Below are 13,851 nucleotides of genomic sequence, written 5' to 3'. Positions count from 1 at the left end.
ACTTGGCTTGTAGTCTTGTTTACTCTTGATTTTCACTACTTTTACTGGTAGTTTACTGAGAATATACTTCAAAGTGTACTTCATAAACTAAAATGTGCTACTAGTATTGAACTTGTATACCGATAAGTTCAACTCTATTGTTGTATATTTGCAGTACAAACAAAAAACAGTTGTAAACTAGTTACGTACTCAAAGTTTACTGCTGTTACACTTAAAGTGCCTATACTTAAAAGTACACTTTTATAAACTAAAAAATGGCAAATTTCGCCTATAAAGGGAAAATGTTTGCGTTACACAAATTTGAAATGATTCAAGTGGAAAAGAAGTGTTAGCAGTTCATGTTGCTATTATGGTTTACAGTGTGCATGATGTGTTAACTGCTAATCTTTTACCTTTTATTTTATTTGTACCCTTGCATGTCATTTTGTTAGTTCATTTCCAGATTATGGTATTTTTAAGTTTTGTTGTTACATTTATATTTCTATTCATTGACTGATTCACTGTTCTGTGATGACTGTAATATTTGTGTGGGGGTCTTTTTTCAAATGCATGATATTTGTATGTCAAATTTTGCTGGCGAATAGATTAGAATTTTTTCTGTTCCTTTTGACCACACTGGCATGCCTGTGGTATCACCCTGAACATATCATACATTGTGTTTTCATTCTGCTGACCTTTTCATTGTGTGTTTCCACAGATCAGGGGTCTGACACGGGTCGTCTCACACCACAAAGCAGAAGACCCACACCAGAAAGAGAGGTAGAAAGACTTTCATATCTGTTTATGCAAAAGTGAACTGGTTCTTCCTCATTTTTTCTCATGATATTTTGACCTTGTGGTCTTCAGTTACAGTTTCAGAATATTTGCCTTATTGTGAATGTCTTGGATAGCTGATGGCGTCTCTGCTTATCTCGTAGGTTTCTTCTAAGCAGATGACCTATCTTATATTGTCTTCTCTTCTCCATCAGAAACAGCCTGCCAGGGCTATTTATGATTTTAAAGCTCAGTCTGCCAAGTGAGTATTGGTCTGAGACTCCATCTGGTGCATGTTAATGACACGACAACATGCTCGCATTTCACTCAAGTTTTTCGGCGCAGGCTGTGTCAACTTTCTGTTTATGAATGGGTTTTAAGCTTTTTACTTGTTTACATTTTGTTTATGAGCTGCCACTGAAAGCATTTTTTTTTTTCATTTTGCTGTGAGGCTTGTACATAACAAGTTCCTTTATCATCTGCTGTTGGTCTCATTCCTTGCATGAATTTGTCCACTTAAATAGATATTTTATTTACAGATAAAAATCATGTCATGATTTATTCACCCTCATGTAATTCAGAACAGTCAGAATTGTTTGGTTACCAACGTTCTGCAAAATATCTTCTTTTGTGTACTGCATAAAGGTTTGGAAAGACATAAGTGTCATTTTTAGGTGAACTATACCTTTAAATGCACATGCTTGTTAACACAACCAATAATGTTGTTGCAAATGTTAGGGCCTGTGAATCTCAAAAATTGATTCATCTCATCAATAATGGAATTGGTGATTATTTGGATCTCTGATCGGTTACATCTTTGAGCAGTGATGGGGTGCTTGCTTTACCATGTTAGGCCTAAATAATGTGTGTTTATGTCCACAAACATGATTTGTGTGTATTTGCAGGGAACTTTCTTTTAAGAAGGGCGATGCGGTCAATATCATCAGACAGATCGACAGTAACTGGTTTGAGGGGGAGCACAAAGGACGGATCGGGATTTTTCCCATCTCATATGTAGAGGTCAGTGATGTGTTCACCACTGCGTTGAGATGTCGATGGGCATGAGCATGGCCTAAATGGTCAGGTTTCAATGCTGATGGATATTAACATGGCAACCAATGTAGATACACAGTGTGAATATCTAAACACTGATACACACATTCTAATTTTTGTTTCTCTCTCTCTCTCTCTCTCATTCTCTACCTCAGAGGATTGCATCTCCAGAGCGGAGGCAGCCTATCAGGCCTCCTCCTCCAGCTCAGGCTCGAGAGATGGGAGAGGCCATAGCTCGATACAACTTCAATGCTGACACAAATGTGGAGCTTTCTCTTAGAAAGGCAAGTAAATCACCCAGAGGTTAGAAAAGTTGAGGCCTCTTCAAAGTCGTTACATTAAGTGGGAGAAATTAAATGAAGAGCCCACAAAAATGTTTGCGAAAACGCTAGACCCTAGTTATCTTCAATGTGACAAATGACTGTAGGTTCAGAAGAGATCTCAACAAAGATGAGCTTATTTTGACAATGTTTGCAATGAAATACAAATCATACGTTTAATATAAAGTCAACTGTTTCTTTAACATACTGCATTATATAAATGCATGTGTCTGTTTCAGGGGGAGCGGGTGATCCTTGTGAGGAAGGTTGATCAGAATTGGTATGAAGGAAAGATTCCTGGCACGAACAGGCAGGGCATTTTTCCAGTGTCCTATGTCGACATGGGGCATGTCAGGGGCTCTCCATCTAAGAGTCCCAGTCACCAAGGAGACACGCACACATACAGGGCACAGAAGGTAAGACTGGAGCACCAGAGTTGACATCACACACATGTCCATTTTTTTTTTGCGTGCACGCACACAAACACTAATGGTTTTATTATCTAAAAATAACAATGGTAATAGACACACCGCTTCAAATTGATTAACTTCCTCATATTCTCATTGAATTTTTTAGAGTTTTGACACATTATCTTCTCCTAAAGCATTGTTGCATTTCTAATACAATACCAAATCAATGATTTTGATTTAGTTGTTAACATTTCAGTCATTTCCATTTTGAAACCTATTGCTATATGTCTTATGATAAACTTGATACACATTTTGCTTAACAGCACTAATATAACGGTCTAAATGCAAACCTACAGGCGATTATTAATATACATCTTACTGAAAAAAATCCAGTTTTTCCAAATATTTGTATTTTTTATATTTCAGCATATTTTATATACAAATCTTATGTATTTCAGTGTTATTGCACTTTTGTCACTACTATCTGTATTATGTGTTGAGTGTAAAGCTGCTATGCAACAATGCAGAACTGAGCACTATAGAAATAAAATGTAATCAGGGTTTTTCCTGCATAGAGAAATTGGAGGCGGCCGCCTCCGTCAAATGTCGTGCCGCCTTAGGCTCTCGCCAAAATTATGTTGCGAGTCTTCACAAGAAATGCTGCGTGCATTTAACAGACTGTGCAGTTGGATCGTTGAATCAGCGTATACTGTACACAGCGAGCTCGCCAGTATGAACGCACATTGCGTTCAGAACGACTCGCACACGAATGACTCATTTGAACCGATTCATTTAAACCAGTGGTCACCAACCACATCGCGATCGACTGGTCGATCTTTGACACGTTACCTGTCGATCCCCGAAAGTAGGCTAATAGGAAAATTAATAGACAAATATATTGTGCCTGATCAATGTTCAGTTTTGCAAGCGCATCTCTCTTTTTCTTCATTCAGCGGTTGTATGTTTTTAAGTTCTGCATTAATCTTTTCACGGCTGTGTAAATAATGATTCACTGCATGAGTTTTTAATGCGACCGTTATCATTAATCACATTTCATTGTGATGCGCGACTGCGCGTGATCGCTCTTCAGCGTTTCTAATGTCGGTGGTCAGTCATCAAATGCAAAATGACTCGCGCATGCAGTGGCGTAACTGTCATTTGGAGGTCACCATACTGTTGCGGTGCATTACACTTAAAAACTGTTTATTCATATGACATTAAAATGCCACTTGTTCGTTGGTGTACGTGTTTTTGTGCTTTGACACTGGATGCGCAAGCAAGCGCCGCGAGTGTGGATGATGCAGGCATTTCATGATGTCCACGTATCAGGAGTCGCGGCTGTCTGTCTTCAGCGAATATAACATCAATAATATAACATTAAAAGCGGCGCATTTTAATGTTGAGTTTGTCTGAAAGACAACATCAGTCTATTCACAAATTTGTAATTGTGAATGATGGTAAACTGCAGTTTTAAGTACAATCTCATGCAGGAGATGACATCTGCTGATGTCCTATTTATGTTTTCAATTAGCCTAATATGATCGCCCATTCCATACTACATTGTCAGACCTTTAGCTATTTTGTGAAACAGATACTTATTACCAAGACATTATTAGATGGGTAAAAGTAAATAGATAAATGATATAACATAAATAATTATTAGGGCCTATTTATAACATTTCCATCTATATACTGTATTTACTTAATAAAAGTAAACCAAATAAATGCATCATAAATAACAAATCTTTATACAGTAAATACCTAAATAATTAGGGTCTTGTTAAACTTATTCTTAACCTCGTTTTAATGTCAAGCTGTCAAGCTGTGTGAATTAGTCCTTGAGCTGGTGTTTGAATTGGTGTTTTTCACCTCATTTTGGCACACTGAAAGTGGCAACTCTACATGTTACAGAGTTTGCTTAGTTGCATCTGAAAAGTGGAACAAAGAATTTCAGGTAATTCAAATAGACCCACAATTATAGGCTAAATAAAAGGCCATAAACTGGAGGTTCAATCTTGGCTGTTTTTATTTTCAACTTTTTGAGTGGTAGATCTTGCCTTTCAACAATTCCGAGGTCGGGGATCATGGGCCCAAAAAGGTTGGTGACCACTGATTTAAACTATTGAACTTTTCAGTCACTAACGAATATAAGAGATCCTTGAATCATTTAAAGTGAACCACAGAGAATGCACAGTAAAATCACCCGTGTTAAAAAAGGTCAAATTAACACCCACAGTGTTTATATAATCCACACTGGATTATATAATCACTGTGAGTGTTAATTTGACCTTTTTTAACACGGGTGATTTTGCTGTGTGCAAGATGTGAATGAGCTTTGTTCATTTAGAAAGACTGGTTAATACGCCCTTTTCACAATGACGTCACTTAACTTCCGCCTTTTTGCAAAGCAGTGTATCATAACATCCGTCTTGAAACAAACAAGAAGAAGAAGAAGAAGAAAAAGAAGAAGAACTTCCATTTTGCCGTCGCGCTGGAATTTAACAACAGTGAGAAAAAAACTGACAGAACACTTATTCAAGTACTTATCCTAGCACCTTCGCTAATACAAAAAGAAAACAAAACACTTACCTTCATAATCAAACAGGTACTGTTCAACGAAGAATTTGTATCCTTTCTCTAGCTTTGATCTTGTCGTTAGCGAAAATTTGTCTGCAAGACGTTGTACATCATCTAGACGTATTTGTGGCAGATGTCCAAGCCACTTGGTAAACTCCGTTCTGAGGCGCTAGCGGAAGTAACTTCTTCTTCTTGAGTTTTACTGGCGGTTGGCAAATCAGCTTATAGGTGCATTACCGCCACCTTATGAACTGGAGTGCTAGCGGAAGTAATGATACACTGCTTCACGGCAGAACGGAAGATGCGTGACGTCATGTGAAAAGGGCGTATTCAGTTGGCTATTGTGGGCTGAAAAGTTGATAAAAAATGATAAAATTGCTTTATTTGATGATAATAAAAAAATTATGTTTGGTTGAATAAAAGTAATGTTTTATATAACTTAATAATTGTCATTTTTATCTAATTTTATTAGAATTTTTAATATGTCACTCTGGTTAAGCCACGTAAAGGTACGGTAGGCCTATGTATGTGTACAAGATCAGGATGGCACCACCTCCGCCTCATTTTGAGCCAGGAAAAACCCTGGTAATTGAATTTTGAATAAAATTGGATAAAAATAGAAAATTAGAAAAAAGAAAAGTAGAAAAAGCATAAATGCCAATGTGAGATTTGAACCTAGGGCATTCCATTTCAGAAAGTGACAAACATATGCCTAACCTGGCCACTTTAGGTTTGATGCACAAAATCGTTCCTTTCGTGCACCCTTTTGAGCTGTCCAATATTTGAGCAGGTTTGTGTGTTAACGTGGGTAAATTTACATATTTTTACTTTATAAATACTTATTAGGGCTGGTTAATTTATTATAATTTGTGTGCATATTTTATGCAGGCACAAGCTGCAAGGCTTATTTTACTCTGTATCTGACCTATAGATGGCTTGTTCACCCCAATGAAAGGTCCACGTTATTGAGGACAATGAGTTCATAATCCTCCTGCTTTCTTTCCCCATGCTCAAGCACGACACAGACTTCTCAGATTTGCTGTGGCTCAACTCGGCCACTAGGACTCACCTCCAAGCAGTCACTAGCGAATGGCTATCTCTCACACTGGGTGTCTCCACCTCATACCCATTGTCTGCCCGCAGCAGTCCAGTTCCTCCCACCCCTCCTCCTTTACCCATCAGCCTACATTGCACAAGCCCTCAACCCCCTGCCCTACCTGTGAGGAAGTTCACTCCATCACCACAAAACCCCTCCTCAAAATATTCCCCTGTACAGAGCCAAAGACCAATCACAGAGTCCTCAGAAATGTATCTATATTCCAATGAACACTACAGGCATAGCCTTACAGCTCGAGATATAACTGAAGCTTTTGGTTCACCTCAGAAACTGATCTCAAATCATAATCAGGAGCGAAAGATGCCTCGTGGTAAAAATCTGTTAGGTGATTTGTGTGCAAAGGAGACATTTTTTAGACACTATGACCCATCGAGCGAGCCTGATCCATATGACCAGCTTAAGTTTCTTACATGTCAGCTTCACAATGAGCTTGAAGTCAGATTCGCCAACCAATCAACAAATAAAGGCAAACAAGAGGTATTACTGGATTGGCCGGTATGCGATGAGGCTCCGTCTGTGCGTCCCAACCAAGAATATGAAAATAAAGATCATGAGATCTACAAGAAAAAAGCTGAGGAGCAGTGTTCAGTCATTTTGAGTGAGATGTCAACCTTTCATGGTCCAGTAGCTGAGATAGATTGGGAGAGACTTCCCGAGTTGTACATACGGGAAGAAGATGATGAAATAATCCACAGATCAGAGGTAGTGAATATGTGAATCACATTGCTTTAGTGGTTTGCACTATGGAAAACCTCACTCCACTATATATATTTATTCAAAGTAGCATAAATTCAAATATAATTTGAGCTCTGTCTTTTTCTTCACCAGGCTGGCTCCTCATATGTTGCACAGCACAGTTGCTTCACCTCCTCCAATTCCCCCACTCATAATTCCTCTCTTACTCTTTCCACTAGTTTTTCTCAACACATTGAATCATCCATCTCTACTCTTCACTCCTCATCTCTGCCTGCTGTAAAAGCCATTCTATGTGCATCACCCCCTTCATCTCCTCTTGCTACATCTCTTTCTTTGGTACCCATTGCTTCCTCCACCCTTCCATCCTCCTCTTTACCCTCCCCTTCAGACTCTCCTCTGCCTCTTTTATCTCATTCCTCTCCCCCTACTTCACCTCCTCTGTCTCCTTTAAACTCTCCATCCCCACATCCTTCTTCACCTCCTGCATTAACCCTTAACATGTCTTATTCTCCACCTTCCTCTCCACCCCTCCTTCTTTCTTCTGTCCATCCTCAACCTTGCTCACCTCAAATCCCCACCTCCAGCTCTGCTCTTCCCCATATCTCTCCAAGTCCTCCGTCTCCTCCTTTATCTCCAATTCCTTCGTCTCATCCTCCTCTTTATTCTTCCTGCCAGCCTCTCCTACCAACCATCCCCGCTTCCCCACCCTCTTCTCCCTCTCCTCCTCCATCCTTACCCCAATCTTCCTCAGATCACACTCAATCCTCTGAGATTCTACCACCTCCTTCATCGGCTCCACATTGTGTTGCTTCTTCTCCTCACTCCTCTGCACAGTCCTCTTTTCTTCCTCTCTCCCCTCGTTCACAGCCTCGCTCTCCTAAGATCAAGGTAAAAGTTGCGAGAGAAGGATTGCTTTCACTTTGATTGTGTAAAATCACTAACTAAAAGGAAACAGGGCTGCTGTGAGGAGCATGTGCGTGTGAGATGATGTATAAGAACCTGCAGATGTCTGGTCATGTGTGGGAAGTATAAAAGTACAAGATTCTGTAAATATGCAAACAGTGGACTTTACTCATTAGATATAAATGTAAACAAAGCTGTGAGAGAGTACGGTATGTTTTTATATAACAGTTTTAATATGACGGGTTCATAGTGTGAGAGAGAGAGACAGCATGTTGAACGTTAAATCCCTAATCATTTTAAGACTGTGGCCTTAAAACTCAAATGAAATGAACACTATATTGTGAAAAATATTTCTGAATCAGTGTTTGTACCTTCTTTTCCAGTAAAAGAAACATATCAGTTTGTAAGGAAATATCAGTTGTTTTTACTGATATACTGGTCAAAAGTTTTGTTCCCTTGACTGAAATGTTTCGCGTGATCAAATTTTTAATGTCAAGGTGTTTGTAGAAATGTTGTAAATTATCTTTATAGAGATTATTTTTTGTTGAATAAATAATGAATAAAAAGCAGCAAATAAGAGCCAAGGATAAAATCTCAGGGTGACTTTTTTTAACAAATTCTGTGCAAAGAATGGCTACATTGAAGATGCTTTAAGTGATAGTTCACCCCAAAATAAAAATTCCGTCATCATTTACTCACCCTCTTGTCATTTCAAACCTCTATGACTTTCTTTTTTCCGCAGAACACAGAAGGTAGGCTATTTTGAAGAATGTTGTTAACTGGCCCCCATTCACTTGCATTGGTTTTGAGCCCATACAGTAGAAGTGAATGGGGCCAGTGTTGTTCGTTTATGAACTTTCTTCAAAATATCTTTTGTGTTCTGCAGAAGAAAGAAAGTCCTAAAGGTTTAAAATGATGAGAGGGTGAGTAAATGATATCGGAATTTTCATTTTTGGGTGAACTAGTTTTATTTATCTAGAATTTTTGTCACAACATTCCCAAATTTTAATTTATGTTGTGTACATAATTTAAGAAATCTAAAAATGTGACGCAGCAAAAGAAAAAACATCACATAATCTAAATAAATTGTCACAGAATAAGAATATGTGAATAAATCAATTTTGACCAAAATGTCAACGATAGAACCTTATAATTCCAAGGCGACAAAATATAATTTTACTGGAAAGCAAGACAAAAAATACTGATTGTGTTTGTCATGTGTAATTGAGATTGACTAAATGTGAGGTTGTAAATAACACTGTCATGGAGGCTGCTGATCTCTGGCTGTCATGCATTTGACTCTTGCAGACGGTTTATAACCAAGATGTGGTGGTTGATGGTAAGCCGCCACGTAGCCCCATTTCCACCAGGAGGCGCTGTTTATCTCCCAGTTTATCACCCAGTAGAGCACGGCGGGTAGGATGGAGTGTGCTGTGACACTAGCAGCAGTGCAGGCTGGGAAATTGAGTTCATTCTAATCCTTCATACTGTAGTTCTCTGGTGCCCGCATCATGGATGGATTTCCTCTAACACTTCGGGTCTTCTAAAAGCTCCGTGATGACAAACACTCACAGAATGACGTCCTGTTGGATTTGGTGTGATATACTGACCCACCAAAGCATTATGTGTACAATGTACTGATTCTTCCTCTCTCTTCTTTTCTCTTGCTCTCTCTCTATAACCCTAGAAAATGATGCAGGAATCGGCACATCCAGGCGGTGACCCGTAAGTTATATCTACATATTAATCTTCATTGCGTTAGATAATTTCAATGTTTTTAAAACGTTGTTTCAATGTTACTAAAGGTTTCAAGCTACGTACAATTATGTACCTCGCAACGAGGATGAGCTGGAGCTGAAGGAGGGGGACATTGTTGATGTCATAGAGAAATGTGACGATGGCTGGTTTGTTGGTAAGGTTTTTATTAAGGTACTACAACACTTCTGCAAACGGCATTTAATTTGTATGAGTAATTTCATTAGTTTTATTGAAGTTTAACTGTTGCATAAATGTTGCTCATTCTGGTCAAGAACTTAAACAAAATATATGTAAAAATAGAGAAAATGTATTGACATTTGTTTGAATTATCTTATGCATTGTTTAATGGTATTATTAAAAAAAATATTATAAATTGCGTACAATTGATAATCTGTCATTTGTTAATTTCAGGTACTTCCCGAAGAACAAGGTTATTTGGAACGTTCCCTGGAAACTACGTTAAACCGCTTTAACAAACAGGAAACAATGGCACAATTACGGCCACTCCAGTGCCTACCGTGTAGGGCCAATGAGGCACCTCACCTTTGAGAAGTGTGTGTGTCTGTGTATGCGTGTGTGTGTGTTCACAAACAAAACTTTTCACAAATAGCTCTGCCATTTCTGCACGGACAAACCACTGGCGTTTGTTTCACTTCGAGCACTTTTGTTTTTGTGCCATTACACTTTCTCTTCACTGATCCTGCATTTGCTACTCTGACAATAGCACATTGAACGTTCTCCTGTTATTTAGGAATTTTGTGATATTGAAGGAAATTCAATATCAGAGTTTAAAAGGCAAAGATTCAGACAGCGATGTAGTGGTCAGTAGATCAGTATACATGTGACAGACCTCAAAGAACAGACCTCAGCCATCAGTGTTGATCTGTGTCCATCCGTGTAAAGAGTAAGAAGTTAGCAAAAGACTTCACTTATTATAGATGAGGGTGGATTATTTGGTTAAAATGAAGTGAAGTTGCTTAATTTTCCATTCCCCTTGTGTAAAAGTTTGTTTTTGTGTGGCCAAAATAGGACAGTGTTCATACAATGGATAGAAACAGGTATTTTTACTCATTGATTGTATAGGTAACCGTACGTTTACAGACAGATTTACAAAATAACTGTCACAAAGCAATTCTGCTATTGTTTAGGTGGCAGTCATTCATTTAGGATAATGTTCATATAATTATCAGTGAATTGTATTTGTATAAATTCTCATTAATAAGAATGTGAATTAACATTCTGATGAAGAAATAGGCTTTTGTGAAATTTGGTAATATACATATTTGACTGATGAACTTGTTTTCTAGTTTTTACACACCGAGTTTTAGAATCGTTAACCAGATGTGACACCCAACTTTCATATGGAAAGAAAACATGTAAGAGAAAACCAATGCTTGTTTAAGAAAAGAATGGCAACGATGTTACAATAACAATGTGAGACTGCTGTAATGTTTCATTTTTATTTGTGTAAAGTGACATAAGATAAGATTTACCTGAAATAGTAATTTCCAGATTTTCCCATCATGCTTTTCTTTCAAAGTTTGATTAGAGGTTTATCACTTACACGATGTAACTCCTCTGCCACATTTCTCACAAGATTCACTTTTAAAACAGCATCTACTCTCTTTCTTTATTGTTACAGTATAGTCTGTTGTGCCCTTACATTCGGAGTCAGTTCACATTTATTTTGAAGGATATCAGTATTTTCTGCACTAAGTGTATTTTCATTTGAAAGCATATAGCTTGTGTTGCATTGGCTTATTCTAATATTCAATACTGTAAGTGTGTCTATGAATTTCACAGACAGCAGAGCGATCTTAAAGCACCTTAAATGTATTAGTTGTATTATTAGATTTTTTTCCTAAAAGCTGAAGTGTGTAGTTCTTTTTTTGAAATACTTTTCACTTGAGCTTAATATGCAGAGACGGCTATAAGTAAGCCATTTGCAGGTTAATTTCCCCAAAATATGTAAAGTTTGTTACTCTGTGGCACTGACATGCTCTGTTTGTTTGAGCAGCCCGACACAGCAACATTGGCTCAACCAATGGCATTAGTTTATGGTGTGAATATTTATCTGGCCAATATGAGATAAGAGGGCATGTTCAGGAAACCCGTTGCAAACAATCCTAATTTTTAGTTTAGTGACGTAACGTCAGAAATTTCCACTTCAGTATTTTTTAAATGGCACTATTTTGGCACTATAAATGGCTGTGTTTGCTGACACACCTTTGTATGTCCTTTTGTATTTTGACTGTACTTACATTATAAAGCTCTTTCACACTCTGCATCTCATTTTGGTTATGTTTATCTTTGTAATTCATCCCATGTGCCAAATTTTTCATCAGTCTTTGGTGCACAAAAAGTAGGCAAAGAAAGTTTTGGGACGATAAAGGACTTTTTCAGTAGACACTAGTCAAACTGGAGTCAGTGTTTGGCTTTGTTACAGCCACAACCTCCACTGAGGACTAATGACCTTTTGGATGATATTTTTGCCTTTTTACTTATAGGTTGTTGATTGAAAAACAAGGTATAGTGTTATGTGCGCGTGTGTATGTGATGAGCTGTCGAGTCTGAAAGAATCTTGTATCCTGCTAACTTTCAAATAAAGTGTTTTCTTTCATTCTTTCTTTACTTCTCTCTGCTTACCTTCTCTTATTTTGTTCTATATATATCTAATAAATTTCTGTCTCAGTAGTTATAAAGTTCCTCTATTTTTTCCAGTTCTGATGTTTTAACCATGAGATTATACTTTATATTCATTAGAAAAGTATTAGAAAGGATAGCCCTTAATGATTAGATGTGGTTAAATTTAAAGGGGTATTATGTCAAACTTTGAGTGTGATGTGCATTTAGGCTACTCTAGAAGCACACACATGCATTGTGAACAAAGACGGTATATGTAGCCGAAGAGATAGGAGGATCAGATTTTGTGACTATTGTTTGGCCACATACCCTAAACCTTTTATGGAATAAACCAATCAGGCTTGTTGAAATCTAATTTCCTCCAATGCATTACATTCTCACTGTAGTTAAAGAATAGTCTTGTATTATAACAAGTGCAGTTCTCATTTTTGCATTTATTTAAAGAACTGAACTAAAAGAGCTCCGCCGTAATGATACACTGAAATCTGTCTTTCCCCGTGCATGACTTCTAATCTTTGCTTTAAACTCTCTTCAATTTTACCTGAACATTCCATGTCTTTTAGTAGAAATAGGCCATAAGAGAGAGGTAGTAGAATAAACTGAATCAGAGAGAGTAAACAGGATTCTTGATCATAACTAAATGTGGAGGAGAGGGAGATACAGAGAGGTCCAGATTAGTGATAAAAGAATGTGCCTGTGAGACCTCACAAGCCTCCGCTTCACTCACTTACCATATTTGGACAGAAGCCGTGCGCTCTGTGGTCCAGGCCCATACAAGCACCCGGCCGGCTGTGTGGCCCCCGCCACCAGAGGGCTAGAGCAGGCAGCTGTGAGATGAGGTCTTGCATCTATGTCGTATGCGTTCATACTGTGGTGTTGCTCTATAGATTGTTTCTCTATTCTCATTTCATGTTAGAAGAAGCCAAATCGTCGTCTTAGAATTATAAGGTTCTATCTGCATTCTGAGGAGTTTTGAGATGATGAGCTTCAAAGTTTTTGCATTCCATTTAACTTTGTAGATGAAACCCTTTTGTTTTCTAAAAAACTTAAAGTAAAAACATCACATAATGTCAATAAGATGTCACAGAATAAGAATATATGAATAACTTACAAAATGTCAGGTGGAACCTTATAATTCCAAGGTGACGAAATAGTAATGACTTTAAAATTAAGCCTATCGTGACCTGACTTGAGGCTTTATTAAACAGACTTTTTGTCTAAAAAAATCCTCAGTTGTTTGGTGTCATTGTAAGTCGATTCAGATTCAGAGCCTTCCTGATCCCAAATCGTCACCAACCGGACGTCACATGCTAAGACAGCCGCCGCAAACACGAAAGTGGAGTATTATCGTACCAGAACGAGTTATTTTAAATAACCACGAAAGATTTACAAGTCGTCTTGTGTGTCTCAGGTTTACGAAGGTGCTAGTCAACCAGCATTGTTTTTCTGGTAAAACAAAGAAACTTCGTTGGGAAACCAACTTTGCATTCTGGGAATCAACCATCAAAATAAAATTGCCAAGATGACTGTTTTAAAACAATTATCCCTTTAAGATAAATAAGGTTTTCATTGAATGACCACATATTTCTTGCCTTATATTGTGCTGATTTCAGCTTGTGGT

At 37.9% G+C, this 13,851-nt stretch overlaps 2 protein-coding genes across 11 annotated transcripts in view; both read left to right on the top strand.

Moving 5' to 3' along the window:
• LOC130552633 (sorbin and SH3 domain-containing protein 2-like) overlaps positions 1–12,273 on the top strand; it is a 69,557-nt gene extending 57,284 nt beyond the window's left edge. For 7 of the 10 annotated variants that reach the window (XM_057331044.1, XM_057331043.1, XM_057331041.1 and 4 more), the window contains 8 exons: positions 698–759; positions 918–1,015; positions 1,659–1,773; positions 1,962–2,090; positions 2,366–2,542; positions 9,517–9,554; positions 9,635–9,741; positions 9,999–12,273. In XM_057331044.1, coding sequence (XP_057187027.1) covers positions 698–759; positions 918–1,015; positions 1,659–1,773; positions 1,962–2,090; positions 2,366–2,542; positions 9,517–9,554; positions 9,635–9,741; positions 9,999–10,060 — 788 coding nt within the window. In that variant the 3' untranslated portion in view covers positions 10,061–12,273. The remainder of the gene's footprint in view (positions 1–697; positions 760–917; positions 1,016–1,658; positions 1,774–1,961; positions 2,091–2,365; positions 2,543–9,516; positions 9,555–9,634; positions 9,742–9,998) is intronic. The other 3 variants (XM_057331046.1, XM_057331038.1, XM_057331047.1) reach the window with 1 other exon arrangement.
• Positions 4,763–9,517, top strand: LOC130552635 (uncharacterized). Its single transcript, XM_057331048.1, has 3 exons — positions 4,763–6,932; positions 7,059–7,814; positions 9,138–9,517. The coding sequence occupies exons 1-3, from the start codon at positions 6,120–6,122 to the stop codon at positions 9,264–9,266; spliced, it is 1,698 nt and encodes a 565-aa protein (XP_057187031.1). The 5' UTR covers positions 4,763–6,119; the 3' UTR covers positions 9,267–9,517.
• Positions 12,274–13,851: the final 1,578 nt, after the last annotated feature.

The sequence above is a fragment of the Triplophysa rosa genome, linkage group LG4 (genome assembly GCF_024868665.1).
Source record: "Triplophysa rosa linkage group LG4, Trosa_1v2, whole genome shotgun sequence".
NCBI lineage: Eukaryota > Metazoa > Chordata > Actinopteri > Cypriniformes > Nemacheilidae > Triplophysa > Triplophysa rosa.
The sequence above is the reverse complement of the archived record's forward strand: the minus strand, read 5'-3'. Positions and strand labels throughout refer to the sequence as shown.

What these genes read in the sequence shown, in the direction of transcription:
- LOC130552635 (XM_057331048.1), top strand. Translation starts at nt 6,120, where the DNA reads ATGCTCAAGCACGACACAGACTTCTCAGATTTGCTGTGGCTCAACTCG. An exon ending in AAATAATCCACAGATCAGAG is followed by an intron (nt 6,933 to 7,058) that starts GTAGTGAATATG and finishes TTTCTTCACCAG; the next exon opens with GCTGGCTCCTCATATGTTGC. An exon ending in CTCGCTCTCCTAAGATCAAG is followed by an intron (nt 7,815 to 9,137) that starts GTAAAAGTTGCG and finishes TGACTCTTGCAG; the next exon opens with ACGGTTTATAACCAAGATGT.